Source organism: Lindgomyces ingoldianus (assembly GCF_010093535.1).
Source record: "Lindgomyces ingoldianus strain ATCC 200398 unplaced genomic scaffold BDR25scaffold_2, whole genome shotgun sequence".
Taxonomy (NCBI): Eukaryota; Fungi; Ascomycota; class Dothideomycetes; order Pleosporales; family Lindgomycetaceae; genus Lindgomyces; species Lindgomyces ingoldianus.
This window is the reverse complement of record NW_022985163.1, coordinates 2687813-2711598: the sequence shown is the minus strand read 5'-3', so window position 1 is coordinate 2711598 and position 23786 is coordinate 2687813. Positions and strand designations below refer to the sequence as shown.

At 51.7% G+C, this 23786-nt stretch overlaps 5 protein-coding genes across 5 annotated transcripts; 3 read left to right on the top strand and 2 right to left on the bottom strand.

The window, feature by feature from the left end:
• The first annotated feature begins 209 nt into the window (after window positions 1-209).
• Window positions 210-1419, top strand: BDR25DRAFT_45803 (epsilon subunit of F1F0-ATP synthase N-terminal domain-containing protein). The gene is made up of 6 exons (XM_033698599.1): window positions 210-555; window positions 656-678; window positions 750-880; window positions 950-1038; window positions 1095-1184; window positions 1243-1419. The coding sequence occupies exons 1-6, from the start codon at window positions 424-426 to the stop codon at window positions 1273-1275; spliced, it is 498 nt and encodes a 165-aa protein (XP_033554178.1). The 5' UTR covers window positions 210-423; the 3' UTR covers window positions 1276-1419.
• A 12154-nt stretch (window positions 1420-13573) lies between these two features.
• Window positions 13574-15034, top strand: BDR25DRAFT_300297 (uncharacterized protein). The gene is made up of 3 exons (XM_033689345.1): window positions 13574-13822; window positions 13903-14463; window positions 14513-15034. Exons 2-3 carry the CDS (start codon window positions 13934-13936, stop codon window positions 14703-14705), a joined length of 723 nt encoding a protein of 240 aa, XP_033554177.1. The 5' UTR covers window positions 13574-13822; window positions 13903-13933; the 3' UTR covers window positions 14706-15034.
• Window positions 15035-15956: 922 nt separating this feature from the next.
• On the top strand, window positions 15957-19461 carry BDR25DRAFT_45735 (uncharacterized protein). Its single transcript, XM_033698598.1, has 2 exons — window positions 15957-18308; window positions 18408-19461. Exons 1-2 carry the CDS (start codon window positions 16101-16103, stop codon window positions 19056-19058), a joined length of 2859 nt encoding a protein of 952 aa, XP_033554176.1. The 5' UTR covers window positions 15957-16100; the 3' UTR covers window positions 19059-19461.
• Window positions 19462-19697: 236 nt separating this feature from the next.
• BDR25DRAFT_45705 (uncharacterized protein) lies at window positions 19698-20374 on the bottom strand. The gene has a single exon (XM_033698596.1). The coding sequence runs from the start codon at window positions 20262-20264 to the stop codon at window positions 19758-19760; it is 507 nt and encodes a 168-aa protein (XP_033554175.1). The 5' UTR covers window positions 20265-20374; the 3' UTR covers window positions 19698-19757.
• Window positions 20375-20771: 397 nt separating this feature from the next.
• Window positions 20772-22343, bottom strand: BDR25DRAFT_45708 (Metallo-dependent phosphatase). Its single transcript, XM_033698597.1, has 5 exons — window positions 22339-22343; window positions 21896-22189; window positions 21424-21825; window positions 21040-21339; window positions 20772-20985 (listed from the first exon to the last, which is right to left on the bottom strand). The coding sequence occupies exons 2-5, from the start codon at window positions 22070-22072 to the stop codon at window positions 20896-20898; spliced, it is 969 nt and encodes a 322-aa protein (XP_033554174.1). The 5' UTR covers window positions 22073-22189; window positions 22339-22343; the 3' UTR covers window positions 20772-20895.
• Window positions 22344-23786: the final 1443 nt, after the last annotated feature.

Sequence of the window (23786 nt, the reverse complement as noted above, 5' to 3'; positions counted from 1 at the left end):
AATTTATACGGCTATTCGACGCGAAGTACGGACATGAGAGTGTAGTCATCAGAAGACCAGAGCTGGAAGGTGGAGGTACAACCCTCATTAAGAGTCTTGAGGGATTTTGAACCGTACTAGGAGCTGAGAGCGCTACTTGGGCTCGCCAGAAGGGTTCAATGCCATGTCAAGTTCACCTTTATACTGAAGCAACCGGCAGCCTTTTTTGGACTTGCCGATGAGTGAAATAGATGCACCCTGACCCTTGGGAGTAGCCATGCTTTTGTCGATGGGCAAGTCAGATTCACATCTGCAGGCCGGGTAATCTTCGGCGATAGTGATTACATAACTGCCAAGCCGCAGCTCATTTGGCCGGAGAGAAGTTCAACACAGCGCAAGCTTTGGCAATCTAGCAATTGCATCCCTCCCACGCCTCAGTCCATCATGAGCTCCCTTCGCATTGCCAGAGCCGCCCTCCGCGCAAGGCCTGCTGCCATCTGCCGCCCGCTTCAGCGAAGGGGCTACGCCGACGTCGCATCTGACAAGATCAAGCTCTCCCTCGCTCTCCCGCACCAGGTATGTCTCTCCATCCATTCGTAGACGAGGAAATGCATTTGTCGCATATGCGCCTTTTCTGCTGAGCGCTGTTCTGAAGCTGATCGAATTGGCCGCATAGTCTATCTACAAGTCGCAAGACGTGTACGTTTCCCGCTTGCCCGACCGACACTCCCGAGCGATGCAATAGTGTACTAACAACCCCCACTACGCAGCGTCCAAGTTAACATTCCCGCCGAGACGGGAGAGATGGGTGTCCTGGCAAACCATGTCCCGTCCATCGAACAACTGAAGCCCGGCTTGGTCGAGATCATTGAAGAGAGCGGCGGCAGCAAGCAGTTCTTCCGTACGTCGATCCGCCGAGGATACTGCGGCTTCAAAAGGATGCAATAATGTGTGCTGACAACTACAACAGTCTCGGGAGGATTCGCTGTCGTTCAGCCTGGCTCCCAACTCAGCATCAATGCAGTTGAGGGGTTTCCACTGGAGGATTTCAGCGCAGAGGTAAGCACCGTGGTCACGTACCCTGCAACATTGGGCCTGCGCTGACGCTTATGTAGGCCGTCAGGAACCAGATCACCGAGGCCCAGAAGATTGCCAGTGGCAGCGGAAGCGAGCAGGACATTGCTGAGGCCAAGATCGAGCTTGAGGTAGGTCAATGGGTTGCTACCCGACGGCCCAAGTACGCCAGCTGACAGAAAACTCTAGGTCTTGGAGAGCCTGCAGGCAGCGTTGAAGTAATTATGTAAATAGACTTTCCTTCCAAGGATAGGACTGCGACATGTGTACAGTACCTGGTGCAGAGGCGTAGTTTCCTTCTGCAGAGACCAAAACATAGAAGTGGCTTGTCGAGCCATCAAAACACTTCAACAGCTCCGGCTTCTATTCCCTTTAACCTGGATCTGAGTGCACTCAAATCCCCCCAAAGCGCTACCATTCTTGCCTCACTTTCATTCCTAGTTATCCTCACTTTTTGCCTTCCGTTAAGTCATTCCAAACCGTATTACCGACCCTCGAGCAAGTCACCTACTTTCCCTTCAAGAGCAGTCTATCACACACACACCCGAGCTCGCGTTGGACACATGCGACGAGGCTTCGAGCTGCCTTTGACTGCCTCTGCTCCCCGTCGCACTGACCTAGGGACCCGCGAGCAAACTGAGCAGCCCTTTGTACGTTCTCGACGTAGCGAGAGTACCGTTTCTCCTCCGTCCGCATCTCGAACTAGTGAACCAATACAGCCACAGCCAAGGCTATTGAAGCGTTCCTCACTCCACCCTACGCTTACACCTCCACAAGAGTTGGGCGAGCTGCAAGCTACCAATGCTAGGCCAAAGTCTCCAGCGTACCTACAAGGTAAGAACCCCTATGGCCAAATCCTGGAAATACCTAGGTCTCCATACCAAGAGCCGAAGCCTACCGCAGTGGGGCCACCTTCTCAACTGGGCAGTAGCATGGAAGGCAGACCCCGAACATCTGGATATTTCAAATTCACAACTCGGCCTACTCCACCTGAGCCTGAGCGAGCAGTCGCTGTATCAGCTATCCAAGCGCCCTCAGAACCTCCAAAGCATCCGCAAAAGTTAGTTTCGGTGCAGGCTGTGAAAAGGTTTTTCGAAAGCAAAGCTTCAGAGTCTGGTACAGGTCCTCCTTTTCCGCCTCCTGTCTCAACCACGATCGCTAAAGGTGGATCAACAACCACCCAGACGCAAAGCGAGAACGCCCAGCTCACCCGTCCATGTCTATCGACAGATGAAGATGCTCGCCTGACACGTATTCCTAGTCCTACAAGTGAGCATAGTTTGACGCGAGAAGATTCTGGTTCAGTTTTGCCAATTCCAAGGCCACCCCCAGAACCTACCCATCGACCTGTTTCTTCTCAACGGATAAACCCTTTCATCCGGCAGAAGCAGGAATCTTCAGGTCCAAAAGCCTTCGCGAGAACAACATCAGAGTCCCAGGATGGTGGCAAAGGCAAGACACCATCTCGATGGAAATCCCACGATCGCCCGGCAGAAGTCACTATAGACCAAGGCCCTCCAGCGACGTCTTCCTCTTCAGTCGAAGAGAAGGCAAATATTCTAAGTAGATCGGCAAGTATCCTTGAAGAACCCCCACAACCTACGAAGGACCTTGCTCAAGCACAGCGAGCCGCTGGTGAGGGCACCAAGCTAGATGATCTTTCTAATGCCGCTCGTGCCGCCATTGAAGAATCTAAGAGATTTAGCCGATCTCGTTTGTCTGAAGAACCTGTGAGACGTCAATATGTACGGGAATCCATGAGCGCTGCTGAGATCGATGACGTTCTAGCTCCGGATGATCCCAAACAAGCTCGGGAAGCCAGACGTAAGGACACTGATCGCGATCTTCGAAGGCGTTCCTGGAGGAAACAGTCCGGCAAAGCGGCAGAAAAGACCCCAGACTACGAAGACAGACGGCGAAAGTCAAGGCAAGAGTCCAAAGCAGACCGTCACCGTGTGCCAACCCACCAAGTTGACACCACAACTTCAAGGCAGTCCAGCCGGAAACAATTACGCAGCGCTCATTTAGATCAAGCCGAGATTTCTAACCCTCGACTACAACTTGGACGGATGTCTTCAAAACCTACCCCTGCAGGCCAAGATGAGGATGTCAAGACATACGTTCGTAACTTTGGGGAGCCCATCGCAACGACTGCAAACTTGGACGAGGTCCCCGCAAATGGATTTAGTCATGATGGCTCCAGCAGTACACCGAGCAGTTTCTTTCGACAAAGCACCGCTCCTGCTGCTATTCCTCCTTCTGCTGTTGGCGTGGAGGAAGGTTACCATGATACTCTCGTCCCGGATCATGTTGATTGGCGAGGCTCTTACGGGCGACGCGTGACCAAAGATTTCGGTTTTCCTGGCGCAAGAATCAAACCTCGTGGGTCGTTCAGGACAACAAGACCTCTACGAGATCCTGGAGATTGGGCCAAACGCTCCTGTGGCCACTTCTCGAATCTCGAGCAGGATGAGCATCGAGATAAAGCTTCCGCAAAACCTTGTCGTCAGTGCGCAACGAATAGCACCAGCACTGCGCCTAAAGAAGCGACAAGAGCAAAACACCAAGCAAGGCAAAAGCGTGCCACCACAGATTCATCCACGGCAAGCTCGTCGAGTACATCAAGCTCGAAGAAATATGTCCAGTCCTGCAGTCGTAGGTTAACACGCCGTCACCACCATTCTGAGTGCATTCCACCAGACAGGTGTGGAGATACCTTTGCTAAAGACCTCGGTGTCATCATCGACGCCATTATCACAGAGCATGCGAATACGCTGGAGCAGGTAATCAGCAATATCAGATCCGGTCAACCTAGCATTTCTCAGCTGCGAAGGGTATCCCAAGACCTTGTCGACCGGTGCAGGGATAGTAGTGTTTGCACCATGCCTTGTCGTCCCTTACCATGTAATCCTCCACCCTGCAAGCACGACCCTTCTGGGTATCCTCCACCTTGCAACTACCCACAAGTGTGTGATTATATCCCTCCATGTCCGTATGTTCCTCCTAAGGCTGTAGAAAAGTTGAATGTGGGCGAGCCAGGGCAGGTTGGGCCGAATCTCAATGACTCGCGATCAAGCCTAAGAGAGAGCACGAAGTCGATTCCAGAGTTGATCGATTTAGTGAACTCCGCTGCCGATGACCTTGGCGTCGATCTTGACATAAGGCCGAGCATCCAAGACGAAGCCGAGTTCCTGAATGCACCTATTGAAGACTCCCCTCCAACATCTACAATAATCTCACCAAGACCTACTCCTCCAATAGGAGAAGAGAAGGTTGTCGAAGATGGCCAGCCCACCGAAGACTCTTGGCTTCAGAAGACTCGCAGGCAATTGACAGAGTTATCGGAGGCACGCAGCCAGCTGATGGATGAGCTAGATACCATCGCGGAAGACCTTGATGTCCACCTGCGAGAGCGTCAATATTTTGAAGAGGGTCTTGACCCTCTCGAACGAGTGCTCACCAAAGTCTCCACTGGATTGTCAAGACCTTCCACCCAATTCCGAAACAAGTCAGGAGATACTGTCGCCGATGAAATACCGAGAACACTAGATCAAGAGGTCAACGAAAGGCGACTCAGTCCAGTACTTACCCATATTCAAACGCAGCCACAATGCGTTTCAACCATCTCCCAAGGATTGCAGGACATTGAATCCATCCCACCCGAGGAGATTCAACAATGGCTCGAGGTGGCACAGTCAGAGCTTCCTGCTGCTATCGACTCTATCACCACAGTTCTTGAGATGCTCCCTACACTAGAGTCGGCAACAACCATTAGAGAGCCGAAATATGAACCAGAAAGTGAGTCCGACTACAATCAAGAACCAAACTATAAGCCCGAAGACTACAGGGAGGTCCAGAAGCAGCCTAGGGCATATACGGAGCCTATTCTCGAGCTTCAAGATCGGGTGGACGACCTTGAGCGCCGACTTGGAAGAGAACCAACTGAAACTGGCTCTTCGGTGTATTCGGGAAGTGAGGGTGATGCGACCATAACCAAAACAGGGTCTGGACTAGAACATGCAGGAACTGAGCCTGTTGACTTTCAGCTACCAGTCACGCGAATGGCTGTTGAGAAGTCAGAATCAGAATCGCAACAGCCTATCACTGAGCGTATGGTGACTAGGGTGACACTGTATACGCCTTCGAGAAAGACCACGCAAGCCACGCTCGTGGAAAGCCCTGAGACCCTTACCTCTGAACTGTCTACAGACCAAAAACCTGAGGATATTCCTACTCCCCTCTCGCGACAACCAACATTACGGAGAGCTTTTCTCGATGATTTTGCTATTACAGAGAGGCAGTCGACTCTGTCAGAGCAGGCTCCAGCGCAAATACCCACGGGGACCTTTCGTCGACCAACCCGAAGATCGGCAAACCAAGAGCCTTCCCCTAGCATAGTAAGCTCTGTTTCAGAGGTTAAAGATGCCCCTGCCATTCAGCAAATGTCCTCTCGGAGGGAAAACGTACCGTCGCGAGTCTCAAGAGAGCCTACTAAGAAAGAGAGACAGCTTATGATTCCTACTGAAGAAGACGTGTCCGACAGTACTTGCGCCACCGAACCAGACATCGAGACAGCCATTCAAAGAGTAATAACGCGCCAATTTACCAAAGAGATGTCGTTAGAGAAGCGACCAAACCAGCCATTAGTTCGGCTCAGGGAAAAGCCTGAAGTGATTGGGCGAGCTATTACCCGCCGCATACTTCGACAAGAGCGTGAGCCGTCCATTGTCGAGGAGGAAAGCTCGCCGCCCCGTTCTCCAATAGAGGCACATATGAGAATTCGAACACCTGGCAAACTAGGCCAGCTTAATCGTGAGCCAATTCAGGCCGAGAGTCAACCCACGATCCAGCCGGGGTTGTCTGAATCCTTTGAACCAAGCACTGTCTCCGAAGGACCTTCTACAATAGGTATAAGCCGTCCGACTACAGAGAAAATCGAGAGCGAACTCGCATCAGCACTAGATTTAGAACAGCCAGCCGGATTACCTGAGTCTTTCCGTTCAACCACTCGCTCTGATGGTCCTCCTGCAACGAGCCGACAGGCTATGGAGGATGTCAAGAGAGAGCCCGCGTTGTCACCAGATTTAGAACAGTCCATGGGTTCGGGAACCTCTTCCATCTCCGAGCATGAGCCTGAAATAGTTGACAGGGTCCGATTTCCTCCTCCGATAAGTGCGACACAGCTTCAGGAGTTAAGTTCACTAGAGAATCTCACTACTTTTGGGCCTGAGGGTGAGGTTGAATCTTTCGAATTAGTGTCACTACCTTCTCGGCGTTTTTCTAGATCCACAAGCCAACGTATCGAAAGGGACGATGTTGAACAGTCCGCTGCCTCTCGCCAAGCGTCTACAAGACTTCCCCATGGGCTGTCTCGACATGCAACTGGATTTGCAAGTGAGGAGCCAGTTGCGGGTGAACCCAAGCCTAAAGCAATGGAAGAAATGGCCCCAGGATTTGAGAGGCATGGAACCATCATATCGCGTAAGCCGACTGCTGTATCTCGAAGCGTTACTCATATTTCTCGCCAGCCAACTACTCAATCTCGACGAACTACGATACGCGAGCATACTCCTTCTCCAGAACTACTAGAAGAGGGGCCTTTGATTTCCCCGCAGCTCTCTCGACAACCCACTGTGGTTTCAAGACAGCCTACTGCGCGAGTGAGGACTCCTTCACCTCCAATCAGTATTGTAAGGAAACCGACTTCAGTATCAAGAGAGGTAACTACTCGTGAAGGGAGCCTTGAGCAAGCGATCACCATGAATAGAATGACTAGACGGCATATGGGCGCTGATTCAGGGTCCGAACAGGAAGTCAGTGCTCAAGAGCAACTAGGAGATAAGACAGAACAGGTAGAGCCCTCTAGTAGAAGGACTTCTGCACCAATATCCAGAAAGCTCACGCGAGTTGCTACAAAGGATATCTCTCCAGTTCGTCTTGACGATGCTGTTGTGAATGAGGAGATAAAGCCAAGGACTGCACGACATTTCACTAGCCAGTCGACTCTTGAAATCGAATCGGAGCCTCACGAGGAGCCCTTGATCAACCTGGGGCCTCCACAAAAACCTAAAATCACTCTGTCTAGGAAGTCTATTGCTATCGAAGAATTAGAGCTGCGACCTACATCCCCCAATGAACAGGAGGCGGAGCACTTCGAAGAACTCCTCGAAATTACCTCACCACGCAAAGAAACGGCGCCTGTATCCAAAAATTCCACACGAGTGTCGAGAGAGCCAACCATGGTTCCTGAAGAGGAGATTGTTCCCCACTCATCTCCTTCGACGCATTCATCAGTACTTGATAAGCCTCTGGCTGCATTGGATATCTATAACGCAGTCCCAACCGCTTCGTTCATGATGGAGCAGAAGACGCAAACAGAGCGAGAGCACGACCCAGAAGACGTGGTACCAAGGAGTCCAAGTCATGTTCCAACCGCTAAAGCACCAGGGCCCGAGCCAAAGGTACCAAGGAAACCAAGCCGAGTTCTAACTCGAAGGGAAACTGTTCTTAAACGGCCCTCTTCTGTGATGAACGAGCCGTCACCGCCTGAAGAGAAAGCGGCCGAAGTGCAAGAGGAGCCCACAGCAATCTACCGTCCACTGAGCTCTCCTGATATCCTATCTAAACAACTAACCCTGACGTCCCTCGAGCATCAACCAACTGCTCCTAGAACTGCTGATGAGATCGTACAGCAAGAGCCCGTACGCATTGAGGTATATCAACGATCTACGGGGCATCAGCCTACTTTCCCAGCCGAGGAAATTCCTAAACAAGTACCTAGCAGACTTCCCAGGGTTCCAACAGTGGACCTTGGTCGCCAACCTGGATCTCTTGGACCCCCTTTCGAGTCAGAGGAGTCTCAAGCTGACACAACAACAGAACCTTACCAAAAATGGAGGATTCGTGGACTCCCTTTATCTGGGGTCGCGCGGAAGCCGGAGACACATTCTGCACGCTCAATATCTCGGGGGCAGCAGAGGAAGCTAAGCTCAGCTCTAGGGATAATGGTACCACCCGTTAGATCCCTTCAAGCAGACATGAAGCCCCCAGCTCCTCCAGTTAAAGCTCAGAAAGTGTTTGACGTTCCTCCTGAACAGCTTTACCCTCCTGCTCCCGCCTCTCCTGTTCGAGATACTCCAGCATGGATAAAACCGGGCCTTCATACCCCTCAACCAAAATCCAAACCAGAGCCTTTGCCTAAGGCGAAAGTGAGGAAAGGCATCTTTGGCTGGGGCGAGAGGCCGAAAGAAGAACCAGTAGCTCCAGTGGAGAGGCCTTTACCTCCTCCACCACCTGAACATGGGCGGTTCCATGCCGTACCTTCAGTCCAGCCTGCTAAGCTCCTTCGTGACCGACCTACAGCAGAGCCCTTTCGATCCGCGGCACCAGGTAAGTAGAGGTCGTCTAAATATGTAAGTTCATTGCGCCTAATATCCCTTTGCAGGACTGGCACCAGGATGTGCACCTGGGGGAACGCAACAAAGGCCAAGAAATTATTGGACAACACCGGGATACGAGCCCAACTATTCTACCTACCCAAGCGGTCGAGCAGCTGGCCCCTCCTCATCTAGAAGAGACGGTCAGTACTCGAGATGCATTCCCGTCGCAGTACGTAGAAATGACCACTATCTCCGAGCCGATCTTGCCACTTCAGTACATAGAAATGGCTTTCATCCCCGAGCTCCTTTCAACATCCCAGAACGAAGAAATGAGTTTAACCCCCGAGCTCCTCTAGGTGTCTCAGAACAAAGAAACGACTGCCATATCCGAGCTCCTTCAGCCGCTGCAGCACGAAGAGTTGACAATTATTCCAGAGAATCTCCAGCCCCGGCCAGAAGAGATGACTACCCTCGCTATGCCCCAGTCACAGTACGAAGAGATGTCTATTCTGCTGCCCCAGTACGGAGAGACATCTACTTTCCAGCTCCGACCAGATATGACTATTCTAGAGACGTCTGGACCAGACCGAGAGCCGGGCTTGAATACACCCCTTGTAGCCAACCTTGCCAGCAAGCCCTTTGCAGCGAAGCGACGGAACCCTCTCGCTATCAACCTCAGGTGCGACAAGGCCTTTGTCACCAAAAGGGGGCCACTCCTAGGCTTCAAGCGCCTTCATCTACTCGTGGGCCGAAAGAAGACAAAAAACACACTAGCCCTCGCCAAATTCCGCAAGAGGAGACTCCTCCCAACCAAGGAGCGAAGGGAAAGCGACAGAGGAGTATGTGGACCTCAGAAGCACCAGATGAGGCTCGGATTATTCAGCAAGACGAAAACGTTATGCGCAGGCCTTCAAAGGGAGAGGAAGGCGCAAGGTCAGCGGAAAGAGAAGCCGGCGATCGCAGAACGCCAGATGCTAACAAGGCTCCTGCTCCGGGCCCGCAGAGACAAGCGTCAGAAGAAAGAAGGCGATCGTCAGTCCAAAGTAGAGAAACAGGTGCGAAAGCAGTGCAGAGAGTAGAGGCGCAACCAGAGGAGGATTTTAGGTCTGCCGATACCGAGCCTCAGCCGCAGAGTCCAGGACACTCCAGCCCAGGCATCAGAGAAGGGGATGGGACCAGTGGAGAGGGTAGGCGAGCCTCGGCAGAGGTCCCACGAAGAGTATCGTCCTCCAAGGGACAAGATTTCCCAAGAATGGGATCGGGAGTCGGGAGCTCAGCAGATCCAAAGAGAGCCTCCACACAGGATCGAGCAAGACATTTGTCAGCTCAAGAAACGGGGGGAGGAACCCCTACAACAGGAACGGGGTCATGGCGAGCGCCAACCCGACGTGATTCAAGAGGGGCGAGAGCACCTACCGAGGGAAAACCCCCTTCCAGAGCAGCAAAGCGTCGAGAATCAACGGAAGGGGGAAGAGCCTTTGCCTCGAGAACGGCTCCGTCTCAACGAGGAGCCCTTCGTGATTCAGCAGAAGATGGAACGTGCGTCCCGGCAACGACTACCTCGCAATGGGGAACCATTATTCATCCCACCAAGGAGGGAGCGTCTGACACAGGGACGACTCCCTCACGTAGAGGAACGCGCCGTGATGCGACAGAAAGGGGGATTTCTGCTACAAGAACGACTCTCTTGCGAAAAAGAACACACTATGATTCAACAGGTGAGGGAGCATCTGCACCTGGAACGACCTCCCCGCGAACAAGAACGCGTCGTGATTCAAAAAGAGAGGGAAATACCCCTTCACGAGCGGGAACACGCCGAGCTTCAACGGAAGAGGAAGTACCTACCTTGCGGGCGTCAACAGAGCGAGATCCCACAAACCAGGCGTCTACCGCGGGAGAGGCCCCCACGAGACAACGAGCAAATTCCACCGCTGCCTCACGAAGACCTGCAACCGTTCTTGATAGAACAAGACGCAGACTGTCAGTTGAGAGGCCGACAGTGGAACCCCCAGACCCAGTGCGAACGATGCCAGCCCCAGAAAGAGTGCCAACTCTCCTTTCCCAAGTTCATGACCTAGATCGACGATCATCAGTGGCAAATGATACCTCAAATCACGGAACAGGGCTCAGAGAGGGAAAGAGAGAGACTCCAAAGAAAGCGGGAATCTATAGGCTTAGACCACGGAAGGCAGAGGATTCGACTAGATCCAGAGCCCCAGGATCAAGGTGGCGAGCGGAAGAGGCTCCGGGGAGAGCGAAGACGCAACCGCAAGAGAATCGAAAGGGGCTGGACATCTCCCGTTGTCCCTCCTCGGCAACAACGCCAACTCAAGCCTCAGGCCCAGTCTCGAGAGCTGCAGTACCGCAAGAGAGCCAGCCCTCCACGCGGAAACCTTTAGCAAGACCACGACCGCCGTCCCTAGCAACATCAAGACGTCCCTCGCGAGCCCCACTGCCAGCAACCTCGGCTCTAGCCTCCAATGTCCAGCCGCAATCTTCAAGTCTCATCCCTCCTCCCTCGGCGAAAAGACAGGGTTCGTGGGGGATTGATCGGCTCAGGGCATCAGCTAGGATTGCACCAAGCCAGCCCGCCCTCCACTTAGATGAGCAGTGGGAATTGGGTGACGAGAGAGTCGTAGGAGCAGGGTCGAGAGGGGAGAGTCCTAGGGAATTGGGAGGTGGAAATAAGGAGGTCCAGAGAGGTGGAAGTGGAGAGAAGGGGAAGACTTCGGGACAGAGAGATTCGGGGTTGAAAGGGAGATGGGGGTTTGGGTGGGGAAGAGGATGATGGGATTGCGAACGATTGCGATTGTTGAGGGTTGGTGGTCTTGGTCGATTGCTCATTTCGTTTTATTCTTACCTACCTACCTTTCACCTACAATACCTTAAGGTAGTTGCAAGCCGTTGTTACTAAGTCTCACGTCCTCCTCTTGGAAACGCATGTTCTTCCTTTGCGTGGCCAGTGAATGCTGGGTGTTATATAACAGTCCGTTTCGTTAAAAGATGCTGTACGTAGAGTTGAAGAACCTACGAAAATACAACCTACGAATTTCCTCCTGTGTAGACATGCCAGAGTTATATTCCTTTCCTTTAGAATCCCGGAATACGACTGCGAGACCCAATCAAGAAAATGGGTTCAAGAATTCGTATTCTCGTCTTCCTAACAGGGCTATTCGGTAACGAAATTTTTCGAAGGATCTGCATCGAATGAGGTCGAACATGGCTCCACATGTGCATTGCATTCGAGGAAGATTCCAACAAGTGGCGTGGCTGAAGCTAGGATTTTACAAATCGCACGGATATATCCATTAGTCGTTTAGGAGGATTCTAGTCGCGGGAATGTCAAGACCAGGTGTGTGTTACGATTGGGGATCGTTGTCGGGATCCGCGGGATTTTAAATGAGGGTGTGGCTGTGTTTCCGAGAAAACCCTGTCTTATCCATATCTGTGCAAAGGTCAAGTGTTTCCTTAGGAAGCCCCTATTCGAGAAAGGAGAGTCTTGCGAAAATGTTTATGTGGAAGGAGTTGGTTTCGTCGCCGTTTACATCTTGCCACGCCAGCCAGCGCCCAGGACGCGTAGCGTTGCGTGCGGCTACGAGAACGTTGAGGCGGAGGCTGAGGCTGAGTAATTGTGTTGATGTTATTTGTTGTTAATTAACTAGTCGTGAGTGGTGCTCGTTCGATAGATCGAACAAGATTTGGTGGAGGCTGGCTGTTCTGGTGAGTTCCTAGTCGGCGACTAACTAATTGTGGAAGCCGAAATAGAGAGCAGGTCTAATTTAATCCCAACTAGGTGATGCTTCCGCTGAGTTCAGGCAAGGAGGTTTGTGATGGTGATGGAAGGAAAGGTAGCTGGATGCACGGCTTCTTCCGGCCCACGTCGGCGAATTTTGTACTCGGAAAGTTGAGTGTTGCATCGGGCCGCGGTAGTGTTGGTGAGGCTGGAAATAATTCAACTTGGGAAGACAGCGAGCAATGATACGAGAGCACAACCATCAATGACGTGTACGACTACAGAGCGCTTTGCCTTATGAAGTCAATGCCATGTGGTAGGGGCCGACCAGATCTCACGATTGTGGAAAACATGCAGGCAAGACGTGAGGATCCGGGCCGGGAATTGCACAGGGCTGAAACTGCCTTGCTGGCAGTGGATCGGGAGTAGTTTGAATTGGAGGCTGCAAGTCGATTCGTGAAAGCCATGTCCTGAGCCAAGTGCTTGGGTCGTGAGTGTCAGTAGTCTCAACATCCTTTACCTAGCATGTCAAATCGAGGGATGGTGAGGGAGCTTTATTCCTGTGTGTAGAAGCAATTGGATCATTGGTCTTTTTGGGGAGTCTTTGAGGCACAACCTGGCAGAAGAAAGTTTCAAGGTCTTGTCAGTTTGGCACAAGGTGAGGAAGTCGAGAAGACAGCCGTGACGTGCTGGGTTTGAGTCTCCGAGCGGCCTGTGAGCGCAAGAGAAGCAGTGGTTTGGGAGGGAAAGCTTTGGCGATACGGGTTGGGAGCTTGTCGGCTTTGAAACGCGGGATGGGGGTCAAGCAGGGAAGTAAAGGCTTGTTTTAAAATGCGGTTGTTCTTTCTGTCTTCGGCAAGGTTGATTGGGCCGTTAAGAGTACCGTGTCACGTGAAACAAAGGAATAGTATGTATTTCATATGTGCAGTTTAAATGTCGATGCACGCGGTTGGCCCAGTCGTTCGTGTTTCGATATGCCCGTTGGTCATCAAGCAACAGTCTTGGTTTCGTCTTGTCACAATGCGTGAAATGCACCTTCTAGCGTCGGCTACTCGACAAGCAAGTTCGAGCCTAGAGCTCGAGCCGGAGCGAGAGGCTTCCAATGCCGGCGGAGGCATTGATATTGGGACAAAATGTGTAGATGAAGAGACAGAGCCGGGAGAGGGGTCATGTCAGCGAGGCTGGTGGTTGCAAGCTAAGCCTTCAAAACCCTGTCGCTCCGAGGCTTGTGCGCCCCTGTGCGCCTCGTTCTGGACTCTCGCTCGTCACCCGTTGTCTGGCTGATGATGTGCTCTACCCTGGCGTGTTGCACTGGACCCCGTTCGTGCGGATCGTGCCCTTGCTCCCCCAGGCATTGGCTGATGCTTCGCCAACCCAACTCTGCGTATACATATTGGCTTGGCCACGCTCCAGATGTGATCCATCAGTGACATCTCTATTTTCCACAGTTCACCCCTAGTCCGTTGTTGAGTTGGGTTGGGTCCAATCACGACTGCGCTGCATCAATCTCGCCTTTCTTCTCCTTCTTTGATAGTCTGTCATTGCTTTTCGCCTTTACCTTCAATATAGGATTTGTAGATATTAGCCGTTCCAGTTCTAATCGTCCCACAACAATATCCTGAACTCGGGTCCCTTTGTTCTACAACCTATCTCTCTGGTAAGCTCATGTGCTTTGCCAGTTGTGTAGACTCTCGACCACGACGCGCTCTGAGGATCTCGATATTAATACGGACTCAGGCCTCGCACATCTTCTCTCGTGGCCGCCAACATGGTCCCCTTACCGTTGGTAGCACTGCTATCCGTAACAGCACTTATCCTCCCAACAAATGCTGCACCAACCCGAACACATTGTCGCTGCTTTGTAGTCGACGCTAACAAGCCATGGTCTCCATCAGCAATTCTACACGACACATCAAGACAATTGGATACCTGCGCTCACATGGGGCCTGAAATTGAGTACTTCCGAATTTCTGAACCCGAGATCTATCAAACCTACTACCAGCACATTGTCCACGAGCAGTCGACAGCAACTCCTACCGAAGACGATCTGAGACCGCTAACAACGACTGTTCTGATGGAGTTGGCTAGAAAGGATTTGTTCGAGCACCAGCTGCACCTGGACACACCTCTTCCCAGTGCCCCAACTGAACGCCCAAGAGAACGGATTATTTGTCGATCTGAACCAGAACCCATCTCGGAGTATCACGACTCTGAACTTACACTCTTTGCTCTGGGAGTCATTGTAGTCTTGGCCATTCTTGCATGTGTTGCAGAATGCATTAATCTCTTGATGGGATGGTGAGTCGTCAGCGTCACCCTGAGTAATTACGGTACTGACCAACCTTAGGGCGGAGCAGCGAGAACTTCTTCGAAGAAGTCCCGTACGACTAGCGGGCGACGAGAAGAAGCTTCGTGCATACTCGTCGTCTGAGCGGAGCCCCGAGTGGAGATGCCCTTCCCCAGAGACGCGAGTCTATACCGCCTATCTGATTGACACTGCAGATGAGGACGACGATGAGATCAACAGACCCGTCATGTAGATGGAGGACATGATCCCTTATTTCCTATTCTCATGTGCATATTGTTCTTGCTGCATTTTAGCCATGACAACGATTTTCCAATTGTAATATAACGAAAGCATATTTAGGTCCGTTTAGAGACGGACAGTCTGGCGTCACACTCCGCGGAAATGGTAGGAACAATGGCTTGGATATATTATACCGAATTGGATGTACTTGGATCCAAAATCAAGGTTCTCGCTCGGTTAACTGGTCAAAAAGCAAGGTGGCTTACCCTTAGGAGCAATACACACCCCGAAACTCGGAATTAGGGGCTTACGCATGCCACTGTTGTTGGATATGTATCTCCGGAGTATTTCAGCTTGCATACTAGGTATTTGGACTTCTTTCGCTTTTCAATTGAGCGAGTAAGATATCCTGTACATGTTCAAGGGGCCTCGACTCTGCCATCTATCCGTCCGCAAATGATTCATATGCTCAGAAAGAACACGACGCGGCAGTCTTCTGACTCCCGCGGCGTCTACTCCGAGTCGCGTTTCCACAAGAACCTTTTCTATGTTTAAGTGAACTCCCATTTCGGAAAAGCCTTGTACCTCGGCACAACAGCGGATTCGCTCGACCTCGGGAGCTCTGACCAGGCGCGCCTGCTTCACGGTTTCTTTCATCAACGACAGATCATCCCCGTCTGACATCATGCCATGATATCTATCGAAGACATATCCCTGTCAATTTTCTTTCCTCAAGTTCTGCTCCAATTTGAAGCTCACCAACAAGATTACAAGCGGGCAAACTTTACTTTGAACTGAGGCGTTTCCGTCGCTCCGTATCTCGCTTTCTCCCCCCGTTTCCTTCAACCACTACGCCACGAGCATCAACCCTGCCAGAATGGGATCTCAAGAAGTCCTCGTCCTCGGTATCGACGTCATCTACACTTCAAAACGCCCACAAAGGCCCTCTCCTCATCCTCACGAAGCGCATGTCCCAAGACGGCAAAGACGAGTCAATGGGTTTCTATTTATCATCTCCATCTTTCAGCTATCTAATTCTCATCAAGTAACATAAGGTGATTTTCTTCTCGTCTTATACTCATTCGCCTTTCTAATAATAACGCGTCGCTTCGGAATTGTAGTCAGGTGATGATGCCTGACTTCGTGTTTCTCGTTCCCCGCGCCCTAGGTCTTGATTTGATTAGCCAGGCGATCAAGAGAAGTATTGCCAAACCTCGTAGTCGTATGGAATTCTCAATTCGATTTTAGGCCACTGAGGGTTCGACGCATTGAGATCTGTGGCTTCCACGTCATCACCTGTTCGAACGCCGTGTAGTGCGTATATACTGGAGCCATAGGTAAACTAAAACGTTTGCATTTTACTATCTTGTTTCCATCTACTCCAAACTCATCCATTCGTTTACACCAAATGATAGTGAATCTTATCGGTTTACTCGCGGCGGGGGCGTTTGCCAACTCGCTCCCGCCCTCATCGCCCGCGATTACAACTCCAATTGCATGCGCCCCAGGAGTCTCGGCCGGAGCTGGAGGATGCGTTATCCCAGTAAGTCCTACCAAGACATGCGATTGGCCGGACGCGACCATGGACTGGAAAGGGAATTGCATATGCCTCCCCGGATGGGGTACTGGTACGGACGGCAGATGTACACAAACTGCAGCTACCATTCCGACACCTTCGGCAACACCATGCGCCTTCGACAATTATGGTTATTGTATCTGCCCGTACGAGTATTCGACAGACCTCGAAGACAAGATGTGCTACCCGCCATGTCCTAATCGAAGCTTCATCAGGGGCAAGCATGGACAATGCGTCTGTCCTCCTAGGGCCACAATCGACTACCGCTCAAATTGTATCCAAGCATCCGGTTGCCCGAATCCCAGTATGACTAGAGACCCTAGCGGAAGTTGTCAATGCCCACCTCCTGCCACTGCTGATTACCGTGGGGTCTGCATTACGCCTTATCCATGTCCGACTGGAATGACGAGGGACCATAACAATTACTGCCAGTGCAGTCCGCCATATTCAACGAATTACCGTGGATCCTGCACTTCGTCGCCATGCCCAAATCCCCAGATGACAAGAGATTACATGGGTAGTTGTAATTGCCCAGGAGGCCAATCAACCGACTATCGCGGTAACTGCGGAACTCCCTGTCCCCAACCGACCCTTATGACTCATGACTACCGGGGCAATTGCCAATGTATTTCGGGATATACTACAGATTATAGAGGCCACTGTACAACAACTGGAACTCCCTGTCCCGAGCCGACCCTTATGACCCACGACTACCGAGGCAACTGTCAATGTATTACGGGATATACTACAGATTATAGAGGCCACTGTACAGCAACTGGGACTCCCTGTCCTGAGCCGACCCTTATGACCCACGACTACCGAGGCAACTGCCAATGTATTACGGGATATACTACAGATTATAGAGGCCATTGTACAACGACTGGAACTCCATGTCCTGAGCCGACACTTATGACCCATGACTACCGGGGCAACTGCCAATGTATTACGGGATACACTACAGACTACCGAGGCCATTGTACAACAACAGGAACTCCGTGTCCAGAACCCACCCTTCAGACAAGAGATTATCGTGGCCTCTGCCAATGCATCGATGGATATACCACTGATTACCGTGGCCACTGCTATCCCGCCCAAACCCCATGTCCCACTCATCAGACCAAGGACTACCGCAATATCTGCCGCTGCGAATCAGGCTACACAACGGATTACCGCGGTAACTGCTGGCCGTCTACGACTCCATGCCCGGAGCCCACCCTTCAGACGAGAGATTATCGGGGTGTTTGTCAGTGCAGAGAAGGCTATACTAGCGACTACCGTGGGCATTGCTACCACACCCCTTGCCCCACGCTTCAAACAGTCAATACATATGGAGCTTGCGACTGTATCTCAGGCTACACCACTGACGACAATGGGCACTGCTCTACGGTCATCACGGGCCCTTGTCCTCAACCAACTGCAATGACGAAAGACTACCGCGGAATCTGTCGCTGCATTACGCCGGGGTATACGACCGACACTGGGACTCATTGCGCTCCTACACAACGCCCTGGGTGTTGGGAACCTGATCGCATGACACAACTTCCCAACGGCGGCTGCGTATGCATTTCTGGATATACCATGATGGGATCAGCTCGACCACACTGCGTCCAAGTTACTCCTTACTGCCCCGATCCGGCCATGACGACTGATTATAGAGGACACTGTTGGTGTCCCCCGCCGCTCGTTATGTCTGACAGTCACTGCATCACTACAAGCCCCTTGGTCACGCCTACTCCCTGTGGAGGTACGATTACGAAATCCTGTCCGACTGGCGCGAGTTGTAAGCCTACTGTTCCTTGCGGAGAGAATGCTCCATGCCCGGGAACGTGTGAGTACTTCGGCGCGCCGACAACGACTTCGTATACTCCAACTCAATGTGGACCCAAAATTTTCCCCTCTTGTCCAACGGGAATGACTTGTGAGCCTACTGTCTCATGTGGAGAGCACGACTCGCATTGTCCTGGCACGTGTAAGGGACGTGGTGCACCGACGTTCACGAGTACGGAGCCGCCGCTTCCGACTCCGAAGAATAAATGCTTGGTATGCAGACTTCCTTTCCTCATCTGTTTCTCTTAAAACCCCTGCCCACGTATACTACGTTTCAGAGACCTGAAATCAAGTTCTGACGGTATTTCCTAGCTCCAATGCATCCTCCAATCATCCTTCCACCACCCATCTGAGCTCTGTTCCGAACACGGGAAAAAGCTCATGCTAAGCTGCCATGTAACGAACTGTAAACACGACAAAGACTTCTTCATCGAGCTCTTCGGCATCTGCCAACCTGAACCCTTCACCATCACCCCAACCACCTACTCGTCCCCCGAATCTCCCACCTGTCTCGATTCCGGCTGTATTGCTCCAACGACAACACCAGGAGAAGTCACGGTCACTATCACCACGATTGAGACTTTGACATACTGTCCTAAGAAGACGAAATGCCATGGGCAAACAGTAACATGGACGCTAACAGAAGGCCCAACGTCCTGCCCTGATACGAAGACTTGTACATGTGTTCTGCCGTCCACAATCACTGTTATCGAAACCCTGCCCACATGTCCCGCGAGCGTGACATGCACGGGACAAACGACAATCTGGACGAGCACCGAGGGTCCAAGTAGCTGTGAGGGAACTTGTACGGCGGTTTTGCCAAGTGAAAGCGTGCCAATTGTGCTAGTACCGAGCCAGACAGCGACGGTGAGTGAATTTTTGGGGATTGCGGGGTTGGTAAGACCGGGCGTGGTCGAGGGCGTGGTTGTGGCGGTTGCGGGGTGGGCTTGGTTTATGTTGTAAGGAGATGTGCTGTGCGAAGTAGGAATTCGACGGGTGGGATGGTGAAATTGAAACAACCTTTTCCAGTGATGTTTTAAGGGTTGCGCATAACTGGACCGGAGTCTATAACCTTCCTTAGGGAATAGGATGGATGGAATGACAAGAGATGATCGGAATTCGGGTTTGAAATGGATGGACGATATGATGGATGGTAAAAAGAAGGAACCTGTTACAGCGGTTGCGGAAGTTCGGATTGGCATATGTGATTCAAGTCTGATGGTTTCGGGGGTGATTGATGACAAACTTACGCTCCTTAGATGTAGTTAATCGTAATGTTTTATGTGCCTAAGTCTCTCCTACAACTTACATTCCATTTGGTCATCGATCACCCAGAACCACTAACATACCTTTGACTATCTCCATATTTAGGTCTTCACTTCTATGGTGCAGATTTCGTGCTTGAGAACAATTGCGTAATATCAAAGTAGGGCTAGTGATGTCATGTGTGAGCATTGTGAACTGACAAAAAAGATAGACATATATAACAACTGGGCACTGAGCCTTTCGAAGGGGTGGGCGCTGCTCTTCATAGCTAGATTTAACCAATATGCATGAAATTGGGGTGGAAAACATGTTAGTCACAGCTCAAAGGCAAGAAGATCAAAAATAAACACAGATATCTATTGCAAATCCCAAATCAGTATCCCCCTTCATCATCAATCACCTGAGATAAACACAGACACACACACGCACACACACATTCTCACACCAGACAAGACAGCATGCACGGCAGTTCGTCATAAAGAGACCATATTGTAAGGAAGGGAAGCACAGTGGACAAAAGAGATGCAAAGTAAAGAAGTGTAACAAAGAGAAAGAAAAAGAAAAAGGGAGCTGTAGTCGCATCTCCACTGCACACATCCACCCATCCATCCATTCGTCCCAGGAATATAATGAGAAGAATTGGTTCGACAAAACCCATGTTTCTGGCTTTTCCCATCCCACCAAGTTCCCACAACACACGGCTACGGTATGCAGGAAAGGCGGGACGAGAATAGAGACCACCAACAGGATATTGACCCAGCCACCCCCCGACGGAACTCGCAAGAACGCATGATCCCACCCTCCGTAGCGTACACCCATCGGATCACCACTCCAGCCTGAAGCTTTCATTCGCTGCGCATGGCCACTCCATTTGAGAATGACAAAAGAGGAAACGACAGACATATTAGAAGCGCCTCCCGTATGAAGACAGACCGCCCGAGAAAAGCCAAAGAAAAAAAACAAGCCGCCGCATTTCAATCGCTATGAACCTCGGTCCTTTCACCCGGGCGTTAGGCAGGCAGATCCGCAAATCGACGTTTCGAGAATTATGTGTGCATGCATGGGGAAGTGTAACCATATCAGACATAATCGTACCTTCTTGACTTGGGAACAATCCCACAGAGATGCTACCAATGCAAGACGTGTCTTTGACCTTGATACCTGTGCCTCTTTCGCCGGCGAGTACGAGACAAAGCCAGGTACCACAGCCCGTCCTAGACGCCATTCTTTTTATGCAGTACAAGAAGCGCATATCGTCGTGTGGAGTTCGTAGCCGTGAGTCGTAAAAGATTGCTGAAGTAAGACAGATGTTCGAAGAAGGGAGAGTATAACATATGTCGAGGGGGGGGGGGGCGGATCGGAGTTGCCGGGTAAGGAAGGTGGGGAACAAAGTTAATTGTACTGCGGGGATCGAATTCGCAAAGCTGATTCGGTGTCGATTCGGGGAGGGCTTAACAATATGTGATTGTCTATCGACGCCCAAACCTGCTGCACGGAAGTTCGCAATTGTTCATCTGTGTTGGTTGGGCTACTTCTAGGAGGATTTCTTGCTGCGAGGAGACATCGGTCTGCTGCCACCAAGACTGGGCACGTACTTTTGTTTCTTTTCAGCTGGTTTGAGGATCTATAGGGCTGTTGTGAGCGCGGGGAGCAGGGGAATGGCAAGGGTTGAAAATACCTGGAAAGAGCAGAGCAGGCTCTCGTCGACGCTCATCATTGCACCCGCATTGTCGAATTCACCACAATAGTTGGGTGCGCTGAAGAGCGTGACCAGTTGCCGCTTTGAGAAGAACTCGTAACCATCCTCCACAACTTGATGGGCGCGACAGATGAGGTCCATGTCGTGTTTCTGCAAGAAGCGGGACACCACGTCTGGGCCAAAGGTGAAGGAGACACCTCTGTCGTTTTCACTCCACCCAGTAATATCCTTGTCGGGATCGGACCACAGCAAATCGCAGAGAAGACCACAGTCCGGGATCTAGATTCGTCAGCATGTGCGTCGTCCATACCCACACACAACCAGAGGATCAGACGTCAATCAGGAGGAGTGGACAAAACTTACATCGGTGGGTCTCATCACGCGACGAATTTGCTCCATGGAGTTCAGGTCAGGGCTGAGGCCACCGTGCATGGTGAAGATCTTTTCGTCAATGATGGCGGCAATGGGCAGGCAATTGAAGCAGTCGGTGAACGTCTTCCATAGCTTGATGTTGTACCTTCGCTTGCACTCGTCATAAAACCCGTAGATGCGGTTGATGGAGGCGCACTCGTGGTTGCCGCGCAGGATGAAGAAGTTCTCGGGGTACTTGATCTTGTAGGCAAGCAAAAGGCAGATGGTCTCCAGCGATTGCTTGCCTCGATCCACATAGTCGCCGAGGAAGAGATAGTTTGCTTCTGGTGGGAACCCACCGTACTCGAAAAGGCGGAGGAGATCGTAGTATTGGCCATGTATGTCCCCGCAGATCTGAGAGAGCAAAAGCTGGTTAGCGATGCGGCGTCCGACACCTTTGCTGAGCAGAGGAGCAATGACTGACCTTTATCGGCGCCTCCAGCTCCAGCAGAATGGGCTGCGAAATGAAGATTTCGCGCGCCTTCGTGCATAGATATCGGATCTCCGTCTCTAGCAACTGCACCTGCTTGCCCGGCCGGCTGCCTCGGACCTCGAGTAGTCTATCTATGATGGAGTCCAAATCCACCTCGTTTTCCGCCATCGCTGCGACGTGCTGATGGCCTCGGTATTAGATGTGGGTGTGGGGGCAAGGACGGGGCCTCGCGCGGGGTGGAGGGTGGGGAGAAGAGTTCTCGCGTTGGCCGTTGTTTTGCAGTCCCTACGAGGAAAGAGAGCGTTAACAGAGGCGAGGAGGCAGCTCGCGGTGACGCAGCTTGGGCCAGTTTTGCTGGCAGGGGCGTGAGGGTGACTCGTCGCCGTGACGTGCCAAGGAAACAATACAGCTGACACAGCAAAGACCAAACGTACCTCTATGTAAGCGAGCGAGCCTGTTTAAGCTGGGTATGATGCGGTTCGTGAGCGGCGCTCGCGGGTGCAGAGAATGGCTCGAAGCCCCTCAGAAGTTGCAAGGCGGTGATGGCGGAATCACGCGACTATGCCCGAAGCTGCGGCTGGCGGGGGTCAATTGCGACGGTCAGCAAGAGTGTACCTGGTACTGCTCGGCGGCAGAGGGCGGGCGGTCGATGGCGGCGTGAGGTTGAAGCGTTGTTGTGGCCGGAGCCTGTCGAGTGGGCTGCGAAGTGATTTCACCGCCAAAGCCGGGGCCGAGGGAGCTGCTCGCGACGGGAGGGCGAGGATGACTGCTACAGGACTGCTCTATGCAACGCGGCAAGGCAAAGGGGCAGAACGTGAATGTGCGAGTGGACTGTGGGAGCGTGCAGGGCTGTGGTGGGAGTTGGAGGCTGATGTTGCGAAGCTGGTGTTTGAGGACAGGATCGGTTGCCGCTTAGGGCTTGGCGGAATGTGCTCTCAAAGCCGTGCCTAGGTGCTCACGAAGCTCGTGCTCTGCCACGCGCGGCGGATATATCGACAACTGTGATGGAGTGCGACAAGAGGCAACAGAGCAGGTGCTGAAGGCCACAATCTGTTCACCACTTTCTTGGGCGCCAGGCGTTTCAGCGGCGGTGACAAGCCTTTCACGCTAATCTGCCATCGCGCTAAGCCCAGGGTCAGTAATAAGAATTGTAGCCCAGCTATTACAAAGGTATCCATGCAATGTCTATTCTATTTTCTGCTCTGCTCCAGACCGTCCGATTAGCTACATCCAACAGTAGTAGAGAGTTCAACACAACTCCGGCGGCGATGTGGAGAACACTTCTTGATAGTATCTGATTCTGGTCTAACTAGTTGGCCGGCATACGGATCCATAGGGCGTTCCATGGAGCTGCCATTCCCTTAGGCACCAATCTAAGCCCAAAGCTCCAAGCACTAATTCGAACTTCGCGTCTGGTTTCCTTCACTGGTGACATGCCACAGGAGACAATTCATCCTCAAAAAGCAACTACTCACCGGACATAATGTTTTTGAAAAAGCCTGAAATAATTCGCTAGTTTCATCCTATGGGTCGAAAATGTTAGTCACGTGTCTTGCCATTCACTTCATCTCCCCTGGATTACATAATAAGACTGCTGGACAAATTTGCAGGAAACAAGGTTTGAAAATGGACACAAGACAGTTCGTATTGATGCACATCTACCTATCCCATCCGTTCTCCTTCGCCGATTATGCAGTGACCCGACAACGCCACCACCCGCTCTCTTACCCGCTAGGTCCTCCCATTCAATTTACCCGCTCGAAATCTTCACTCCAAAAGCAAAAGGCCGTTCGTGATCCACCCATCCCGGGCATTACCGCCGATAACGCCATGAATATAATACAGTAAAAGGTGAATGGAGAAGACAAACAGTACATGCGGA